The sequence below is a fragment of the Schistocerca americana genome, chromosome 1, assembly GCF_021461395.2.
Source record: "Schistocerca americana isolate TAMUIC-IGC-003095 chromosome 1, iqSchAmer2.1, whole genome shotgun sequence".
Taxonomy (NCBI): Eukaryota; Metazoa; Arthropoda; class Insecta; order Orthoptera; family Acrididae; genus Schistocerca; species Schistocerca americana.
The window spans coordinates 593,219,351-593,240,988 of NC_060119.1; the positions used below are offsets into that span (position 1 = coordinate 593,219,351).

Below are 21,638 nucleotides of genomic sequence, written 5' to 3' on the forward strand. Positions count from 1 at the left end.
AATGGTTTTCTATTCATTTTCAAGCTGTGTCACTGCCGCCTATATTACGCGCAGCCGCGACTTCGTTCACTGTCATGTGTAAACATCGAGTGTAGCGTGGCATAGAGCCTTTATAAGTTCGTGTGTTTACAAACACTAGACAACCACGACCGCAGCAGCGTTGTACTATATTTTTGTTGTGAACAATGTTAGCGATGTGTAGATATCTTATTGGTCTATAGGAGAAAACCATCTCTTCTTCGTAGTGTAACAGAAGTGGTGTTGTTCGAAATATTGCGTCCTTGTGAGACATGGCAAGTAGCAGATTAGAAAAAGTTGGAACTATATATTCAAGGTAAATTTTAGTAGTTTTGCTACTACCTCACATCGTGTGGGCTTAAGTTGCATATGATGACGATAGTGTAGTTCACAGGTGGAAACTATGTCCGTGTTTCTCGTTCGCAGGGTTACCGGTCTTCTGAAGTCTGGTGCCATGAAGAATGAAGATAGACCAATTTGGTACGATGTGTACAAATCCTTTCCACCGAAGTACGAGCCAACCTTCTCCAGACCTGCTCCAAATGTACCCATAAGGAATATCTTTTACCCCGAGGATAATTTGCGAGCGTAAGAATTTCAATTAACTCAAATACTCTGCGCTCTGGGCATGCTTCGGCGATCTCAGTGAGCACTGCAAAACGGTAGAATGTTATATACCACGGCAGATCTTGGCGCTATCATGTGAATCGTAAAGATGTAGAAAACTACATAAAAAAACGGCCTCAAGGTGTGCTAATGACATGCTGATTTGGTGCGTGGCTGTAAATGTGGAACAGATGTTTGTGGACAAACTCTGGGGCAATGAAATGAAATGATCGTATGGCATTTATTGGCCGAGATATCCCCTTCAGGGTTCGGCCGCCGTATTGCAAGTTTTTTTAGTTGACGCCACTTCTGTGACTTGCGTGTCAATGACGGTGAAAATGGTGATGAAGTACACACAACACCCAGTCCTCTGCAGCAGCTGGATGTCGCTTGCTTTCCAGTGTGCTGATGCTGTCCGCTTGAAATCTTTATTGGGATGATTCACTGATCTCGTAAAGTAGTCTGGGGTCTCGGTTATGTTGGAAGAGGACAGTTTGGCTGTGAGTTGATGAAGCCAATGTGTGTGAAGACGACATAAATACTATAGTAACAAATTCCTCTGTAGAGTACCCATAGGTGTACATTTGCTTCATACATAACGCAATTTCGTTAAATTTAAAGTTGCATGACAAAAGTTTTGAAAAATCTTCTTTATTTTTATATTCGATGTGTTTTTTCAAGATTCGCTGGAAATTTGAAATCAGTGGAAAGTTTCAAAAATGGGTCATCTCCAACAGAGCCCACCTTCTCCAATCAGCCTTCATTGGTGTTGAATGTTAAAACAGTTTTGGAAGTGTAACTATTTTGGCATCCTGTTGGAATAATTTCCTTGGTGTCCCAGTTCTCCCTGTAATTTTGTTGTTCCTGCCCCCCCCCCTCTTCCCCTTCCCCCATTCCCTACACCAGAAAGAGAGAGAAATAGAGATAAGAGTAGGGTCATTCCACACCAAGTGGTCTAAAACTGAAAAAAGTTCCCACCATCATGGTCTCCAATTTTCGTCAAATTTTAACTGTAGCTTTAGTCAAGTGTTGAAGTAAGTTTCCCAAGATTTCAGGCCTCTAGCTGCAATAGCTGCTGATCTAGACCCCCTTGTCTGAAGTGTACTTAGTCCGTGTGCATGCAACATAAAAAAAATGTCATATTTGGAGTCTAATAAAATCGAAACTAATTCATAAGAATGGTTAGTAAGATGCGACCCTGTACAGTTTTTTTTGCTGATTCCAACGAAATTATGTATAACATTACTCATGCAAACCCCGGTCAAATAACTCGACTCAAAGTATACTTCAAAATTTGTCGTGACACAACGCGACAAATTTTGACCAATATTAAGACTGCAATGATTTCCTTGCAGTTGAAGATATGGACTTGAACTTTTGGCCAAGCTTCATGCTTGTGCTAGACATAATGCAGCCGGATTTGCAATGATCCAGGCCATATGGTCGCCCTGCAGTATCTCTTCAAATTAGGCAGTGTCAGCACAAACGGTAAAATTTACCAAAGTTTCAAGCCAATTACTAAAAAATAGTTGGCCTGAATCTGCTTGTGAATAGTATCACCTAAAAGAGAAACTCTTGCTCTACAAGACTGACATTTGTTTTTTTTGCAACGCGACCATTAAGTACTCATTAACTCACATCAAAGTTGTTATATTTTGTATGCGCGATGCACTAATTTTTCTTCATTTCTAGGAATTTGAATCTTAATAGTCGCTTAGAATTACTGATATAATTGGATATTTCATTCGTGTTTTATTCAGTGATTGGCCAGTGAGAGATGTCAGAAGTTAATGAAGAAGAAGAATCGTTGGCCCCCTGTTCAATTGGAAAAGATGCTGCTGCATCGAAGTGCCATGTTATCTTCTATGCTAAGAAGACTGGATTCAAAGCGTTTAGTGATTTCACAGAATGTGACCAGAAATTGCTTGTTTCGCGTTCAGAAGCCAAACTTGACGAAAATTCCATCATTTGCTTCCACCATGAAGCCCTCTTCCTACATGAATATCAAGCGATGCAAAAGAAATGTTGCAATCCATTCAAGAAGAGGAATCACAATGTAAAAGCTGGACTTAGACTGCTTGATAATGAAACAGCTGCCAAACTTTGCCTGTTAAAGAAAAAAGAAGTGATTGATATAAAACCTGGTCAGAAGCTTTGCCCTCGCTGCATGTCGGCACTGAACCAAAAGCTAGAAGATTCATCATCACTATCAACCCAATCTGAACAAGATTTCACAACGGATGAAACTGAACCAGCCATCAACAAAAGTTTATCATTTATTGGTGCTTCACCATTGAAAAGAAGACAACTAAGTAAAAGAGATAAGCAAAGCTATGCAAAAAGAAAGATCTTGGATGCACAAAGTTTAATTGGGAATCAAATTGCTGCTGCTGTAGGAATCAATTACGATGAACAGCCAAGTTCAAGTAAAAGTCGCCCATGCAATAATTGTGCAGATCTTGATAATCTTATAGAAGAGTTGAAAGAAAAATGTAAAGTGTCAAATCGTAGGACAAAAGTTCAAATATTGACCTTGGTTCCAAGAAGCTGGACAATTAAAGATACGACAACAGCATTTAATGTATCAGAAAGAATGGTAAAGCAAGCGAGAAAACTGAAGAATGAGCAAGGTGTTCTAGCTTTTCCAGCAAATCGGCAAGGAAGGAAGCTTTCAGATGAAGTTGTTCAGAAAGTACATGACTTTTTTCAAGATGACGAATTCAGCAGACTTTGTCCAGGGAAGAAAGACTGTGTGCCTGTGAGAATTTCAGGAACAAAGGTGTACAAGCAAAAGCGGTTGTTGCTTTGCAATTTGAAGGAAATGTACGTGTCTTATCAGAAGCAAAATGGACCAGAAATTGGCTTCTCAAAGTTTTGCGAGCTTAGACCAAAATGGTGTGTTACAGTTGGCTCTGCTGGAATGCACTCAGTTTGTGTCTGTACAATACACCAAAATGTCAAGCTTATGCTCACTGGTGCATCAATCAATGAAGACTACAAGGAAATTCTTAGCAAAGCTGTTTGCAGCTTGGAAAACAAGGATTGTATGCTTCATCGTTGTGAAAACTGCCCTGGTCCAGAAGGTGTAGAAGCAGTTATTGCAACATATTTTGAAGATAATGACCCTGAAGAACTGATTGAGTACAAACAATGGATTCATACCGACAGGGATACTTTAGAAACAAAGCAGCTTTCAACAGAAGAGTATGTTGAAGATATTGCAGCAAAAATTTGGAACCTGTCTTGTCATCACTACATTGCCAAGCATCAAAGCCAGCACCTGAAAGCTCTCAAAACTGATTTGAAAGAAGGCGAATTCATAATACTAATGGATTTTGCTGAAAACTATTCATTTATTGTTCAAGATGCAGTGCAAGGCTTTCACTGGGAAAACAGTCAAGCAACAGTTCATCCATTTGTAGTCTACTACTGTGAAAACGAAGAGGTGCAATGTGTGAATCTTTGTGTTATTAGTGACTGCCTTCGACACGATACGATTACTGTCCATGTTTACATTGGAAAAGTAATCAATTACCTGAAGATGCAATTTTCCAAAATAAGCCACATCCACTACTTCAGTGATGGTTCAGCTGCACAATATAAGAATTTCAAGAATTTTCTCAACTTATGCTATCACAAAGAAGATTTTGAAATAACAGCAGAATGGAATTTCTTTGGAACAAGCCATGGAAAGTCGCCTTGTGATGGCATTGGAGGCACAACAAAACGGTTGGCAGCAAGAGCAAGTTTGCAACGTCCATATGAAAACCAGATTCTAACACCCAAAGATCTTTTCAACTTCTGCAATGATAATATCAATGGAATCAAATTCTTTTTCATCAGCAAAGAGGAAGTTGAAGAAGAAAAAGCTTCTCAAGAAGAAAGATTCCTGCAAGGGCACACTCTAGCTGGCACAAGAGAAAACCACCATTTTTTGCCCATTGATATGACGACAATTAAGGTCAGTAGAGTTTCTAATGATGCGACATCTTTTTTGGCCAAAATTAGTGCTGCTGAAGTAGTAGTTCAAGTCATGGATCTTCAGCCTGGGCAGTATGTTGCTTGCATTTATGAAAAGAAATGGTGGATTGGAAACATCGTTGAAATCTCAGTCGAACAGAAAGATGCTTTCATAAGCTTTATGCATCCTCATGGTCCTGCAAGTTCATTTTATTGGCCCTTAAGACGTGATACTTGCTGGATTCCAGAACAACTTATCATTGGTGTTATTCCAGCTCCATCAGTGACATCATCTGGTCGGCAATACAGTTTTCCTGAAAGCATTCTCTTGCAAATCAACGATGCTTCCAGAATGATGAAGTAACTGAGGAAGACAGGCTTGGGAACCTGCATAAAGAAACCCACAATCAGGCTTGGGATCCTGTGGTAAAGACACCCTGTAATCAGGCTTGGGAACCTGCAGTAAAGATACCCACCCGTGGCTGTTACTGCATGGCTATCGGGCGTGGCCCCTATGGCGATGGGGATGCTGGTTTTATTGTGATAACCAGTAATGGCTCAGCCATCATGGACCAACGCAGGGCACTGCGCACACAAAATATAAGATACTTTGACCTGAGTAAATAAGCACTTAATGGAAGCGTTGCAAAAGAAAAATATATCCATCTCGTAGAGCAAGAGTTTCTCTTTCAGATGATACTATTCACAATTAAATCCAGGCTGACTATTTTGTAGTAATGGGCTTTGAACTTTGGTAAATAAAGCCATTTGCGCTGACACTGCCAAATTTGAAGAGATTTTGCAAGGCGACTATAAAGCCTGGGTAGTTGGAAATCCAGCTGTATTATGTCCAGCACAAAGATAAGACTTGGTAAAAAGTTCAAGTCCATATCTTTATCTGCAAGGAAATTATTGCAGTCTGAATATTGGTCAAAATTTGTCGCATTAAGTCACGACAGAATTAGGGGTACACTTTGAGTCGACTTGTTTGACCGGATTTTGCATCAGTAATCTTATAATTAATTTCGTTTGAATCAGCACAAAAAACTGTACAGGGTCTCATCTTACTAACCATTCTTATGAATTGGTTTCAATTTTATGAGACCCCAAAAATGGCATTTTGTCTGATGTCGCGCGCATGCGAACTTACTACCCTTCAGACAAGGGGGTGTAGATCAGCAAGTATTGCAGCTAGAGGCTTGAAATCTTGAGAAACTTAATTTAGCACTTGACTAGTGCTACAGATAAAATTTGAAGAAAATTGGAGACATGATGGTGGGAAGGTTTAGACCACTTGGCATGGAATGACCCAGTAACAATAAATAAAATGTGCAAATTTAGGAACTCAAGAAATAACAACAATAATATAAGTGTGTTGTGTTGTTTTCAGACCTGAGACAATTTTGATTCATTTATTCATGTTAGCCTAACCTAAACAAGTTCCTTCATCTCTGTTCACCAACTGCAACCCATTGTCATTTCACACCTACTTAATTTATTCAACCTTGGCCTTCCTGCAATTTTTACTTTTTAGTCATTCCTTGTCAAGGTGTATGGTCTTTGATGGTTATATAACAAATTTCAGTTCAGTACCTTCAGTGGTTGAATTCTTAGGAGCTTTTAAAGAGAGGCTATTCATCTTCGCATCATGTACAAAGGCACAAATGTCCTAAGTTTGGTAGGCTTTTTTAAAATTTCTAGCAAACATTTGGTCATGTACATTAATATGCACAGACAACTTTCTATGCTGAATCACACCATGACAAAAATGTGAGATTTAGCCACTCCTAAACATAGATACAAGCCTCTAAAATGGCTAAAAAATTTGTCGCACTACTTTAAGAGCCAAGGTTTGACCAACCACTGCTTGTTTTCATATGGACCAGTCACACCAAAACTTCAGAGGTTTATTCCTACCTATGATGTCTTTATATGTATCAAATTTAATTAACATTGGATGCCTAGATGAGAAGGTATGCATCTGCAAGTTTGGCCAAAATTTTCTAAGTGCAAATTGTAGCGTATTTTTTGGGGGGGGGGGGGGGCAATATCTCAACTGTGTCTTGTTCAAACCATTTTTTTCTTGCCACAGCTGGAAAGAGCATGCTTAAGCTTTCAAAGCTATATTGTTTAATTTCTGGAGCTTACATACTGATTAGTAAGAATATATTTCAGAAGTTATTATTTTAGCACTTCCTGAAGATCGAAAAGTGAGATATTTTGCTCATTAAGTCCTCTAATAAATTTTTTATTTAGTATATAAATCAGTTTCAAACATTAATTTAACAAATGCCATACACAACACAAGTAAATTTGCAAAACAAAAACACTAAAGAGTGAGCTCCATTTTTGGTTAAATAGTTCTACAATTTTGTCAATGACAGACTGAGGAAAACTGTATTGTCTTCCTGATGATGATGGTGCTTCTAAAGTCATGAAAATATGTTGCTCAGAAATCCAGCAGGTGTCTTTAGCAGTTGGCCAGTGCAAGGAACGAGCAGAACCATATGGGTTCATAAAGCTGATGAGGACATCATCTTGTTCATATGAAACTTTTCCTACCCACCAAAAATTGTCTTACACCCATGCAACACACTGTCCTGGTTGTAAACTTGCAGTTAAGATTGTTGGAATTTCTTCATCTACTTCAGAGGCATTAACTGTGATTGCTGTAGCATCATTGGAAACTCTTCTTGTTACTTGATCAGGCTGAACTTTTTCAAATTTTTTTTATACACAAAAAACTATGCCTGGAATACTGTCACCATAGAATTTGAAAAAAATCGTATGGCGTCAATATTTGGTTATCAAAGGGCCTCTGCAAACTAGCACAGGTTGCTAGTCTTTCTGCTGTTCCCACAGTGCCAGCACAAGGCGATTTACTGTGGCTTGTTCCAGAAAAATTCCATTCAACATTGATGGCAAAATTTTTTCATGCATACATAAATTGATGAAATTTTTGAAATTCTTTTATTGAGCTGATGAACCATCACTAAAGAAATAAATATTCTTAATGTTTTCGTTCTTTATCTTTAAATATGCTATTAACATTATTTGAAAGGGGTGAACAGCAATGGCATCATTATGAAGACAGTCGCTGATAATACAAATGCTAATACTCTGACATTCTTTGCCACCAAAATAGATAACAAACAGATGTAATGTGGTCCAACTATTCTCCCAATGAAATCCTTGCACAGCATCTTGAACAACAAATGAACAAGTTTTAGCAAAATCCATTAATACAATTAATTCATTTCCTGCAAGATTTCTTTTTAGCTGCTTAAGGTATAAACTTCAGTGTTATGTCACAAAGTGATGGCTTCTTAATCCAGTAAGTTTCAAAATCAGTGCCTCCATGAAACCTTCAACAGTTCTCAGGCATGTGTCTAATGTGCCTCTGTCGGTATGGACACATTGCTTGTATTACATTGTTTCTTCAAGGTCATAATCTTTAAAAGCATCTTTAAGAAAAGCCTCTAGTTGTATTTTTCCTGGACATTTGTCGCAACATTGCAGTATATAATATTTTGATTCCAAGCTGCATATAGTTTCTTCTCAAAACCTTGTAGTCGTCTCGGATGGATGTTTCTGAAGCCAACATTAATTTGACATTTTGATAAATTGCACATACACATACCGAATGTGATCTAGATGCACCAACTGTAGTGCACCATTTCAGCCCGAGCTCACAAAATTTTGAGAAGCTCAGTTCATTTCCATATTGCTTACAATAAGCAATGAACATTTCTTACATGTTACAAAGGAGCAGTGGTTCCTGCTTGTGAATCTTTTTCCCAGTTACTCTTACTGCATCATAATCCTTTTAGCTGGGCATAAACAAGAAAACTCATCATCTCCAAACAAGTGAGGACATTTTGTTTTACTTCATCACTGAGCTTTTTCCCATTTTGGTTTGCAGGTGTTGCCAAAATCCAATCTTCCATCTTTAGTTTCCTAGACTTTTTCACCATTTTAGTTGAAACAGCAAATTCTTTAGCCATTTTTTTCAATAGTCCAGCTATTTGTGGCCAGGATCAAAATTTGAACTTTACTGCAATTTCTTGAAGCCTGAAGCTTAATCTTAAGTTCTTCAATTAAGGTGTCTTTATCTTTAAGTTTTTGGCACTCTTCCATTTTTATTTGAACAATATCTACTTGGCTCACACCAGCAGCTGTGGCAATTACCTTAGTAATGCTGCCTTGGGCCTTCAGAAGTAAAGCAAGCATCAATGACACCCATGTCTTCAGTGGATGGGCTTATCCTGGTAAGATGATGTAAAATATACAAATTAGGCCATCAATACATACTGTTTTAGTGCTTACCTTTAGCTACAACAATGATTATTGATTATTCAAACACTCAGTACTCAACACTAAGATTGTACAGTGTCAACACCAAACAGCACTCTGCACAGAAAATTGACTCTGTGAAAATTGCTAATAATGAAAGCAATAATTGAAACTGGTGATTCAGCAATGTATCACTGCTGCGTGGATAGAGCCTTAAAAAACTATTGCTGGTTTATAATGCTAATGGAAACTGATTTACAGTACATATATGCACCACCATGCACTGTAGGATTACAACATTCCAAAGCAACATAACATTCCATTACGATATACTGTAAAATGATGTATAAACACTTCTTATTAGCATAGTTACATTCCCTAAACTACAAGCAAATCTTACACTATTAAAAGACATTACAATGACATTTTTTGATATACAGCTTTATATTGTATTAATTTTTTGTATTTAGCGATAATCCATTTTCCCCACTTTTGATAGGTATTCTTACTATCAATATGCGAGATCCAAAAATGGGAATAGCTTCTCATTCTTCTTACCAAAGTTAAATATTAGCTATTGGCTGCTCTTCTTTTTACTTTTTTGTACACTTTCATGTAGGATTGTTTACCTGCCTCTCAACTAAAGAGATTAATGGTGCTTGGCTATTGATATTTGTATCTTGATCCAGTAAATCGTAAAGCTGTATTTCTTTGTCACTAGTGTTACTCTCTCTTGGGTGGATTGTGTAACCATCATCTCTGGATGCCTTTGGAAAATACATTTGGTTCAGTGTGTTACGCAACATTGTCCATGCTACCCATTCTCATTTTAAAAGAGTGCTTGTTCCAGTATGTGGCTGGCTGGTACTATCAATAGCCTATATCATCACCAGTAAATTGAAGTGCAATATTTTGTAACCTTCAGTGGTGCATCTTACCTCTGTAGTACTTACTGTGGGCACCTGATGGGAACATAGGATTACGGTATAGTTTTGCTCCAACTTTCAAGGTAATCTTCACCAAGATTATCATATGTTCATACTCTTTGTAATTATTTAATGAAACATAACTCAGTTTTGTATGGCAATAGTTCCTTTGCTAGTACTTGTCTGTCCAGCCAATTTAACAATATTTCTTCCATTCAGAAATTAAGAATGTTCTCATACATATTCATGTCTGGTTACAGTATTATGTACCAAGTATTATGTTTGCATTTATGGTTGATGAGTAAGAGAAATTCTGAGCTGCTTCCCTGAATGCGTTTGCAGTTAACTAATGTTATGTAACATTTTATTTTTCCTGACCTGCAAGACTGTATATTACTCCCACCCCCTTTCTTTTCCACCCCCCCCCCCCCCCCACATACATACTAAATACAGATAACTCATTATTTTGTCTATAGAGCTTCATATTTATTCCTTATTGGCCCTACAGAGGGTTTCTCTAACTTCAGATGTGTACATTTACATGCCACACATTCTCTGCTATCTGAGTAGCTGCTTTCTAGGTGTAGTGCATGACTGACATCTTCAGAAAGACCCAAAAATTTCTGCCTTAGTGTGCAGGACTAAGCTATATGAAAGCACAATAATCACAGATTTGATAATTTTCAAGTTCTATAGTTTGTGGTTTAAATGTCTCCAGTTTAAGCTGATTACCTGAATCCAAGCCATTTCCTGAAGACATACATTTAATTTCAGTCGTATGAAACGTACATACACATATTTCATCTTCAGCAATGAGTAATGTTTTAGGTGATACTTATGATTTTGGATGATTCATATTTATCGCTAGGACTGGAGTAATGTTGCAGATTTAGAGACATAAAAGACATCAGTTCTTATGTTTGGCACTGTGTAGCATATGTCTATATTAACAAATGGTGAGGAAATAATACTGTTATAACTTCCTTGCTCACTGTGTGGTTCTTTAGTGGGTACAGGTGTGAGGAATGGACACTGTTCATGAACAGAGAATTCAGATATTAATTTATTCTACATGTTGTTGTTGTGGTCTTCAGTCCTGAGACTGGTTTGATGCAGCTTTCCATGCTACTCTATCCTGTGCAAGCCTCTTCATCTCCCAGTACCTGCTGCAACCTACATCCTTCTGAATCTGCTTAGTGTATTCATCTCTTGGTCTCCCTCTACGATTTTTACCCTCCATGCTGCCCTCCAGTACTAAATTGGTGATCTCTTGATTCCTCAGAACATGTCCTACCAACCGGTCCCTTCTTCTAGTCAAGTTGTGCCACAAACTCCTCTTCTCTCCAATTCTATTCAATACCTCCTCATTAGTTATGTGATCTACCCATCTAATCTTCAGCATTCTTCTGTAGCACCACATTTCAAAAGCTTCTATTCTCTTCTTGTCTAAACTATTTATCATCCATGTTTCACTTCCATTCATGGCTACACTCCATACAAATTACTTTCAGAAACGACTTCCTGAGACTTAAATCAATACTTGATGTTAACAAATTTTTCTTCTTCAGAAACGCTTTCCATGCCATTGCCAGTCTACATTTTATATCCTCTCTACTTCGACCATCGTCAGTTATTTTGCTCCCCAAATAGCAAAACTGCTTTACTACTTTAAGTGTCTCATTTCCTAATCTAATTCCCACAGCATCACCTGACTTAATTCGACTACATTCCATTACCCTCATTTTGCTTTTGTTGATGTTCATGTTATACTCTCCTTTCAAGACACTGTCCATTCCATTCAACTGCTCTTTGAAGTCCTTTGCTGTCTCTGACAGAATTACAATGTCATCAGAGAACCTCAAAAAGTTTTTATTTCTTCTCCATGGATTTTAATACCTACTCCGAACTTTTCTTTTGTTTCCTTTACTGCTTGCTCAATATACAGATTGAATAGCATCAGGGAGAGGCTACAACCCTGTCTCACTCCCTTCCCAACCACTGCTTCCCTTTCATGTCCCTCAACTCTTATAACTGCCATCTGCTTTCTGTACAAATTGTAAATAGCCTTTCGCTCTCTGTATTTTACCCCTGCCACCTTCAGAATTTGAAAGAGAGTATTCCAGTCATCATTGTCTAAGTCTACAAATGCTAGAAACGTAGGTTTGCCTTTCCTTAATCTTTCTTCTAAGATAAGTCGTAGGGTCAGTATTGCCTCACGCGTTCCAACATTTCTCTGGAATCCAAACTGATCTTCCCCGCGGTCGGCTTCCACCAGTTTTTCCATTCGTCTGTAAAGAATTCGCGTTAGTATTTTGCAGCTGTGACTTATTAAACTGATAGTTCGGTAATTTACACATCTGTCAACACCTGCTTTCTTTGGGATTGGAATTATTATATTCTTCTTGAAGTCTGAGAGTATTTCGCCTGTCTCATACATCCTGCTCACCAGATGGTAGAGTTTTGTCAGGATGGCTCTCCCAATGCTTTCAGTAGTTCTAATGGAATGTTGTCTACTCCCGGGGCCTTGTTTTGACTTAGGTCTTTCAGTGCTCTATCAAACTCTTTCTGCAGTATCATATCTCCCATTTCATCTTCATCTACCTCCTCTTCCATTTCCATAATATTGTCCTCGAGAACATCGCCCCTGTATAGACCCTCCATATACTCCTTCCACCTTTCTGCTTTCCCTTCTTTGCTTAGAACTGGGTTTCCATCTGAGCTCTTGATATTCATGCAAGTGGTTCTCTTTTCTCCAAAGGTCTCTTTAACTTTCCTATAGGCAGTATCTATCTTACCCCTCATGAGATAAGCCTCTACATCCTTACATTTGTCCTCTAGCCATCCCTGCTTAGCCATTTTGCACTTCCTGTCGATCACATTTGTGAGACGTTTGTATTCCTTTTTGCCTGCTTCACTTGCTGCACTTTTGTATTTTCTCCTTTCATCAGTTAAATTCGGTATCTCTTGTGTTACCCAAGGATTTCTACTAGCCCTCATCTTTTTACCTACTTGATCCTCTGCTGCCTTCACTATTTCATTCCTCAAAGCTACCCATTCTTCTTCTACTGTATTTCTTTCCCCCATTCCTGTCAATTGTTCCCTTATGCTCTCCCTGAAACTCTGTACAACCTCTGGTTTAGTCAGTTTATCCAGGTCCCATCTCCTTAAATTCCCACCTGCTTGCAGTTTCTTCAGTTTTAATCTACAGTTCATAACCAATAGATTGTGGTCAGAGTCCACATCTGCCCCTGGAAATGTCTTACAACTTAAAATCTGGTTCCTAAATCTCTGTCTTACAATTATATAATCTATCTGAAACCTTTTAGTATCTGCAGGGTTCTTCCATGTATACAACCTTCTTTCATGATTCTTGAACCAAGTTTTAGCTACGCTTAAGTTATGCTCTGTGGAAAATTCTACCAGACGTCTTCCTCTTTCATTTCTTAGCCCCAATTCATATTCACCTACTACGTTTCCTTCTCTTCCTTTTCCTACTGTCGAATTCAAGTCACCCACGACTATTAAATTTTCATCTCCCTTCACTACCTGAATAATTTCTTTTATCTCATCATACATTTCATGAATTTCTTCATCATCTGCAGAGCTAGTTGGCATATAAACTTGTACTACTGTAGTAGATGTGGGCTTCGTGTCTATCTTGCCCACAATAATGGGTTCACTATGCTGTTTGTAGTAGCTTACTTGCACTCCTATTTTTTTATTCATTATTAAACCTACTCCTGCATTACCCCTATTTGATTTTGTGTTTATAACCCTGTAGTCACCTGACCAAAAGTCTTGTTCCTCCTGCCACCGAACTTCACTAATTCCCACTATATCTAACTTTATCCTATCCATTTCCCTTTTTAAATTTTCTAACCTACCTGCCCGATTAAGGGATCTGACATTCCACACTCCGATCTGTAGAACGCCAGTTTTCTTTCTTCTGATAACAATGTCCTCTTGAGTAGTCGCCGCCCAGAGATCCGAATGGGGGACTATTTTACCTCCGGAATATTTTACCCAAGAGGACGCCATCATCATTTAATCATACAGTAAAGCTGCATGCCCTCGGGAAAAATTACGGCTGTAGTTTCCCCTCGCTTTCAGCCGTTCGCAGTACCAAAACAGTAAGGCCGTTTTGGTTAGTGTTACAGGGCCAGATCAGTCAATCATCCATACTGTTGCCCCTGCAACTACTGAAAAGGCTGCTGCCCCTCTTCAGGAACCACATGTTTGTCTGGGCTCTCAACAGATACCCCTCCGTTGTGGTTGCACCTATGGTACGGCTATCTGTATTGTTGAGGCATGTTAGCCTCCCCACCAACGGCAAGGTCCATGGTTCATGGGGGGGGGGTTATTCTACATCTAAGATCAAATAGTAAAAATAATAAATAACTTTGTATCTGTAGTTGGAATGTCAGTTGCTAATAGTAGCTTTGAATGTTTAAATACATACAGATACTGCAGATTTATAAATCAGTCAGTCTTCAATTCAATAACTATTCAGTAGATCATGAGCCCTGGCCACTATGGAAGTCTGTAAATGTTACTCAACTGGCAAACATACAAAATGGAGTCAGTGCAAGTATGTTTGAACTTAAGTACACCTGCTGCTGGAGCTCCAGAGAGGGGATGCTTGCATCTCATTGGCAGTGGTGTAATCATTCATGGTAGTGCGCTTGTGCTGCCGTGCTTGCTGTAGGAAAGGTGGCAGCGTAACTGGCGTTGCTCGAATTTGGATATGCGGCCGACTAACTTGGAGGGTGTGGGTGAAGGCGTGTGCTGTGTATAGTGATGAGGCTGGGTATGTGTCTGGGGGCAGAGCAGACCGAACCGTATCCAGACACTGCAGCTTGCAAGCACGAGGGAAACTGCCTTGGAAAGCCAGGCGCATGATGCGTCCGACGACTTGGAGGGTGCTGCAGAGGTTGCCGGCAACTAGCTGATGGTGACAGCATTGATATCCTTGGAAGAGGTGACCTGCAACGTTGGCAGCAATGCATTTGCATCAGACAGATGTGGCTGCATCACAGTGGCCGGACGTCATGCTGTGAAGAAATCTAAAACAGTTTGATCTACTGCAGGATCACTGAATTCGTGGAGCCGTAGCTGATTTTGATGGTGCTGATGCATACCTGCACTGCCACGAATAGTGTACTGTGCTCTGTCAGCTGATCTGAGAACAATGCTGGATCTCCATAGTTGTGGCTTGTTGTACACTTGATATTGAACTCTGACATTTGGGTGTAACTTCATGCTGAGGTCTGAAGCTGGATCAGAGCAAATGCAGCAAAGTTCTGTGGCATCTCCCATGCAAACATTCTGTCAGAAAACTGTTGGGAGCTAGCAAAGTGTTATATAAACTGAGAAACATCTTCATGTGAATGTGAAACTCGAAGTTTTGACATTTGTGTCGTGAACATTTGAACAAAAGTTTGGTCATGCCAGTAGACTGTGGCAAAAACATTGCCGTCCTGACATGCTGTATTCCATTGCACGTGTAAAATCGTGCAAATTCCTTGGAAGGAAAACAAGGTCCATTGCCAGAAACAATTGTTTAGTGGGATAACAAAAGGATATTTGTAGTTGGCATCGACAATAACTGACCAACCTGTTTACCAAGAGGGGCCAGCAGAGTCTATATGGAGGCATCGCCATGCAGTATCAGAATGCGGCTAGGAGAAAAAGTCCTGGCGCAGAGCAGCCTGATTGTCGTCCATGCAAGCATGACATTTTGCTGTCACGAATTCTGTTTCCTTATCTAAACCAAGCCATGTACAATGTTGGTGCACCAGCTGCTTAGTGCGAACTGTTCCTGAATGAACTCTGTGTAGATGACTTAAAACTTGCTGTTGCAATGAGGTGAGGATTAACACTCTTGTCTGGTCTTTGGGCATGAGAAGCAGAATCACATCATTCAGAAGAGATAAACTGTTGCAGTACACAAAGTATTTTCACACTAAGGAGTCAGGAATACATTTCTGAAAGCATGGCCAACCTTTGTGAATGTAACTTTCTAGCAATGGTAGTGATTGGTCATGCTCCGTGGCTTGCACTATCTGCTGTGAATCACTAGGAAAAGAATCCAGTGATTGCAAACCACTAGAATCAGTAATTACAAAAGAAGATTCCAATGCATCGAATGCTGCATCTGTGCTGACAGGTAAACGAGACAGTGTTTCAGCGTGTGTGTGTGTTGCACTGTTGGGCGATACAGAATTTCATACTGATAATTTGACAATAATAGCAAACAACAATGAAGCTTTTGTGCTGCGTGGTTGGCAACTTGTTTCGATTGATGAAACCTTGTAGTCATAGGCTTGTGGTCCGTGACCAGGAATAATTTTCTGTCAACACATAATGATGTAATTGGGTGACACCATATATTATAGGCAGGGCTTCCTTCTCCAGCTGACTAATTAATCTGAGCACTGTTCAAATTTTGAAGCAAATGCGATGGGGTGTTATGTTTTGCCAATTTTATGGGACAAAACCACACCAACACCATGGGATGAGGCATTGACCACAAGCACAAGTGGTCTGATAAAGCAGTGTTGACAAAGTAGTGCATTTTTCGGTCTTTGAAAAGCTAGTCATAGTCTTTTGACCATTGAAACAGAACATTTTTACATCTGAGGTGGTTCAGAGGCATGGCAATTTGTGCTTCATTAGGAATGAACTCCAAGTAGTGAGTCAGTTTTCCAAAAATAGCTTGCAGTTCATGTAAATTCTTAAGAGATGGCAGTTGCTGAATTGCTTGCAAATGTTTCATCATAGGACGAGCATAATTGGCATCGATGATATGCCCTAAGTATTCAGTGATTGTGTTAAAAAAAGAACATTTCTGCAAGGTATGTTTGAGGCCCACAAACTTGAAAAAGACAGTCCAAATTTTTAAGGTGTTGTTCCGCTGTTCATCCAGATGTCATCAAAATAATTAAAGCTAGAAGACATCTTGGATGTTACTTGTTAAAGGAATTTTTGGAACAACACAGGTACAGAAGCCTTTCAGGAAGATAGGCATTGATATTCAAACATGTCGACATCAATATTCACAACAAAAATATTCTTTGTCTCTTCATCCAGTGGTAATTGATGATAGGTTTCAGCAAGATCAATTTTTGAGAAGAACTGTCTTCCCTCTAGGTGATCCAAAAATTTTGTCTACACATAGGAGCAGTAGGAATCAGTGATTGTCTGTCGAACAAATGTTGATACATGTCACAGAGTTGTTGAATTTTGGCATGGGAAACTTTTGTGTCAGTGACATGCACATTGTCCTGCACATCCTATCGGTAGGAATCAAACACAGTCATGCTGAAAATATTTGGACTTGCCCATGAGCAAACTACAGTGAAAGGGACTTCCTTAGTCATGTTTTTGTATTTTGCAGGTAAGCAGTGTGTTGCAGGCACTAAAACACTATCGTTTTATATGTGGTGAGATGCAGACTTGATTTTTGCAAAGGTGGTTGGCCAAATTTCTTATGTGTTAAGCAGTAGTTTTTTCATAGGTTAAGCGACATGACAGAAGCTCCAGTAGCTAGTTGAAAAGGCACTGACTGATTACAAATTTGCAGTTTAATCCACATCGTGTGATGTGTTTTCTGAATACAATTGTCCATTCTGTGTTTTGGAAAACTGTCCTCTGTTTTGCTTGCATCTCATTGGCAGTGGTGTAATCATTCATTGCAGTGCCCTCGTGTTGTGTTGGCGGCTGTAGATAACGTGGTGGGCTAACTGGCAGCACACGCATTTGACTGTGCGGCCGACAAGATAGCAGCCGGTACTGCAGATACATAGGATGGAAACTTCAAAATTTAAACTGGTATAAACACATTTTGGAACTCCTAAAAAATCGTAGTCGGCCACATTTGCACTTAAAATCATTGCAAATTGTGGGAAGACAAATCAGTAAATTAAAATTTTTTGCTTATTGTCATTCAACAATGTCATATGGAATGATGTTTAGGGTAATTCATCTTTAAGAAAGAAAGTCTTCATAGCTCAATAATGTGCTGTAAGAATAATATGTGGTGATTATCCCTGATCATCTTGTAGACATCTGTTTAAGAAACATTGTGTGTTCAGCATGTAGCCATGTTTACCATTTAATTTATTATGTGACTGTAAAATTATTCATTCCACAACATTAAGATTTTGTGTGCAAAATGATCCATGGAACATGAAACTAATTAACTTTGATTATGAAAGTAACATATACTTTGTCCATTGCACAGGGAATGACTGTTAATAACCACAGAAATGTGATCAACTTGAAATCAGTATCAAGCATGCAAGACACATGTATCCTCTTGGAAAGCAACTTTGAGCCACTTACAAGTTAGTCAGATGGTTATGCTACTTTCTAGATACTTTGAAAAAGAATAGTACAAAAACATGGTGAGCCAACTTTTATCCTACATGATAATTGTATTTATTCTGAGTCCATACATAAAATAACTTTATAAACATATACAGATAGTGATCAAAACACAGCTCCTCTCTTGTACACTAACTAATATCGTAATTGGAAAATGGACTTAAAAACACCACATCAATAAAACACTGTTGCTATGGGTTGTTAATATATTCAGTATTCTGTCACCTGGAGAAAATATGTTACTTTTCTACAGGCAAGAAGCAAAAATTTACAGTGAAAGGTCCTGGCTGTAGAGGCAGTGCATAGGAAGTCCCAGAAAAGTTGCTTGGACACTGGGACAAGTGTTGCAATATAAAAATTCCATATATCTGATACCTGTATGTGTATTTGTCTGTGTATGCATTTTTCCATGTTTACTGTAATATGTACTTGCTTTTTACTAGAAAAGCCAGTTGATTTGAAGAATTTTTGTCATTTTTGTTATTTTCTTTTTCTTAAGATTTCCCTTTTGATGGTATTTTGTCTCAAAATAAATTGACATCTTGATATCATAGCTTAAATTCTTTTTTCAGACGGTTCCACAAGGAATATTCCAATCTCGTGACAACAGTTAACATTGCTGATGAGAGCAGACGTTCAATGACACAGAAGTTTCTATCATTGTATAAAAAACTAGAAGAGGAAGGAAATACTGCTGAAGAGGATTTGTTTTTGTCAGCTGTTGAGTTGCTGGAAGCTGAGAGAGAAAGCAGAGTGAAGCAAGAAGAGAAGAATTTTGGAGAAGGTCATGGAGAGGAAAAAAGTGATTTGGTTTCATCATTCAAAGCAGCTCAAAGAGAAATGGATAGAAGTGGCAGTGAAAAATTAAAACTTTCTGAAATTTTGAAAGAATAGTGTTTATTGCCATGTAATGTACAAACCTGTTGTAAAAATGATTAGAACCAAATGTAGTTTTAAGATGTTTTATTGGTATTATTGCTTGAAAACTCTGACTCATTCAAATATGCCCGTTATGTTGAATGAACATTACAATGAACAATATTCACATGGAACAGTAACGAAGACTGGCTATATTTACTTGTGAAGCTCCTTGGGGTTGATTGATGGATGCTTTGTGAAGGATTTGTTTACACATGTTTATTAGCAAACAACAACCATGAAGGAACCATCAGAATATTTTAAATTCTGCTGCAATCCTTTACAAATAATGAGGATGTTATAAGTCATCAATATCAGTGGTTCTCATTGCAGTTTTATTTATTATTGTGTCTTGTTAAATCCAGTTCCAAACTTTAATCTGACACTTGCAAACAAAAATGTGGGCTTTGGATGTGATCATTTCACATTTTTTGCGAAGAGGGGTGGGTTAGTTTTATCATTTGTAATTTTTCCCTATTTGGGTTTGTTTGCATGGAAACTTATTATTCCTGTGCATGTTGGTAATATTGAATTGTGTTCGAGTTGGACTATCTCTGTTTGGATGCTTTAGTTACATCTGGTTTAAGGCCAAATGCCTTGTGTGTGGCTAGTAAATTCACACACCTTGTGCTTTCAGTCAAGCATCTTTTACATAAGTGATTTCTAAAAAGTAAATAATTTGGAAGTAGAGGAGTTGATTCACCAAACAGTAGAAGTGTTGGGCCGTTGACAGGCACACGCAAAAGAGTGAAAACTTGCTAGCTACGGAAAAATTATTTCGCAAGGTAAATTACACACAAACACACTGCATCATCCCTGTATGTATCTGTATAGTCTCAGATTTGAGTTCCTTGATTTCCCATTGTTTTAACTTTTTGCACTTCAAATTTCTTGCATATCATTGTAGCGGAGCAGGTTGGTTGATGCTGCAGAGTTGTTTAATGCTGGAATTGAACTACTTGAAGATGTGGAAATTTTATCAATAAATACAAAGAGCTTCTTCTGGAATGATTTCTTTATATTGATCTGTAAAATACAACTTCTTCCATTCAGAACTTTACAACCCAGGAAACAACACAGGGAAGGTGACTTATCAAGCTCTGACATAAAAATGTAACATGAATAAATATTGTGTGTTCTTGTCCTGATCTCACACAGTGTTGTTATGCTGCACCCATTTTCTATGAGATTACATTTTACTCCAACATGAGATGACAATGCCACACAGATACTTCATCTAATGGAGATACTGCGGTCACAGCCCACTGTATACTCACTACTTGCAAAAACAGATAACAAAACCTTTTACTTTCACATTCGTAATTAATAAATTGCTATATTGCTTAAAGGTCTTGATGAATCGTTCATCAGCTAGGTAGACGTATGGTTCCACATCACTCTACTGGAGAGATATGTAACACACATCCCTCTCCTCGGATGAATGATGTCAGAACAACTACATAAACCTAAGTAGTTAAATGTTCAATACTGTATACAACTGAATCCTATAGTAATTGTTTCTAATATGGAGTCACACTGAAAAGTGATGCCTTTAAGTTCTTTTAAACATGCTCAATATTGGTTGGGTAATTATAAGTCATACATTTTACTTGGTTGACTTTCCCACTTCCCTGATGCAAGTTGCAACCATCTACCTCTAGAGGAGTCCGAATTGTAGCGTGTAATATGGCAGTGTGTAACGTAACTACGTCGCTTCATGAGAAGAACTGGAAGCACAAATTTGAAGAGATCATCTGCACATGGAGTACTCTCTCCTGCAACATGACAACGGTATGTCACACATGAGCACTGTGACATGTACAATAATCTGACAGCTGTCATCAGTCATCCTCCGTCAGTCCCAACTTGTCCTCACTGGCTCTGTCAACAAACTCAAACATTCTATAGTGACAATATCAATGAGAAATGTGTTTGTCACCAGGGTGACTATTATGAGAAGTAAATATATAAATATGAAAAATAAAGATGTAGAATGTTAATAAAGCTAATTTTATTTAGAAAGCTGTATGAGCTTTTACATAAAAGATTGAGAGGCATTACTTTTCAGCACACCCTCAACATAATATCTCTGCCTAACTCTAGAGAATGTGTCAGTAGGTTTATGTTGATTTTTCTATTCAAAACCCTTTTAATCTTGTTCTTAACATCACATTGCCAGGTTTTAATGGTTTATAATGATAATATGAATATACCTGCAACTCACAGATTTTCACCCTAAATTAAATTTATCATTTACCCATACTCTAATGTTGTTTGGTTTTGTTGGTTCATAATGTTTTGTCTCTTTCTTATCCATGGTGCAGATACACAGATATATCGACACGAAAAGTTGTCCTGTTTGTTGATTTATTTATTATTCTTCTGTATGCATTAAAGAAACACTTTATTTCACTATTGCCCACAGCGTGTATCTTCGATCTACTTTTGTTGGCTCTCCCTTTTTGACTCTAAATATACCTCAAAGAAACTTTCCCCTGCTGAAATCTTGGAATTCGTTAACCTCTTGGAACT

General features: G+C 38.3%; 1 protein-coding gene across 1 annotated transcript; it reads left to right on the forward strand.

Annotated features, from left to right (window-relative positions):
• The first annotated feature begins 68 nt into the window (after window positions 1-68).
• LOC124606806 (probable 28S ribosomal protein S23, mitochondrial) lies at window positions 69-19,418 on the forward strand. Its single transcript, XM_047138877.1, has 3 exons — window positions 69-334; window positions 445-606; window positions 18,761-19,418. The coding sequence occupies exons 1-3, from the start codon at window positions 291-293 to the stop codon at window positions 19,080-19,082; spliced, it is 528 nt and encodes a 175-aa protein (XP_046994833.1). The 5' UTR covers window positions 69-290; the 3' UTR covers window positions 19,083-19,418.
• The last annotated feature ends 2,220 nt before the right edge of the window (window positions 19,419-21,638 follow it).

What these genes read in the sequence shown, in the direction of transcription:
- LOC124606806 (XM_047138877.1), top strand. Translation starts at nt 291, where the DNA reads ATGGCAAGTAGCAGATTAGAAAAAGTTGGAACTATATATTCAAG. An exon ending in GTTGGAACTATATATTCAAG is followed by an intron (nt 335 to 444) that starts GTAAATTTTAGT and finishes TCTCGTTCGCAG; the next exon opens with GGTTACCGGTCTTCTGAAGT. An exon ending in CCCGAGGATAATTTGCGAGC is followed by an intron (nt 607 to 18,760) that starts GTAAGAATTTCA and finishes TTCTTTTTTCAG; the next exon opens with ACGGTTCCACAAGGAATATT.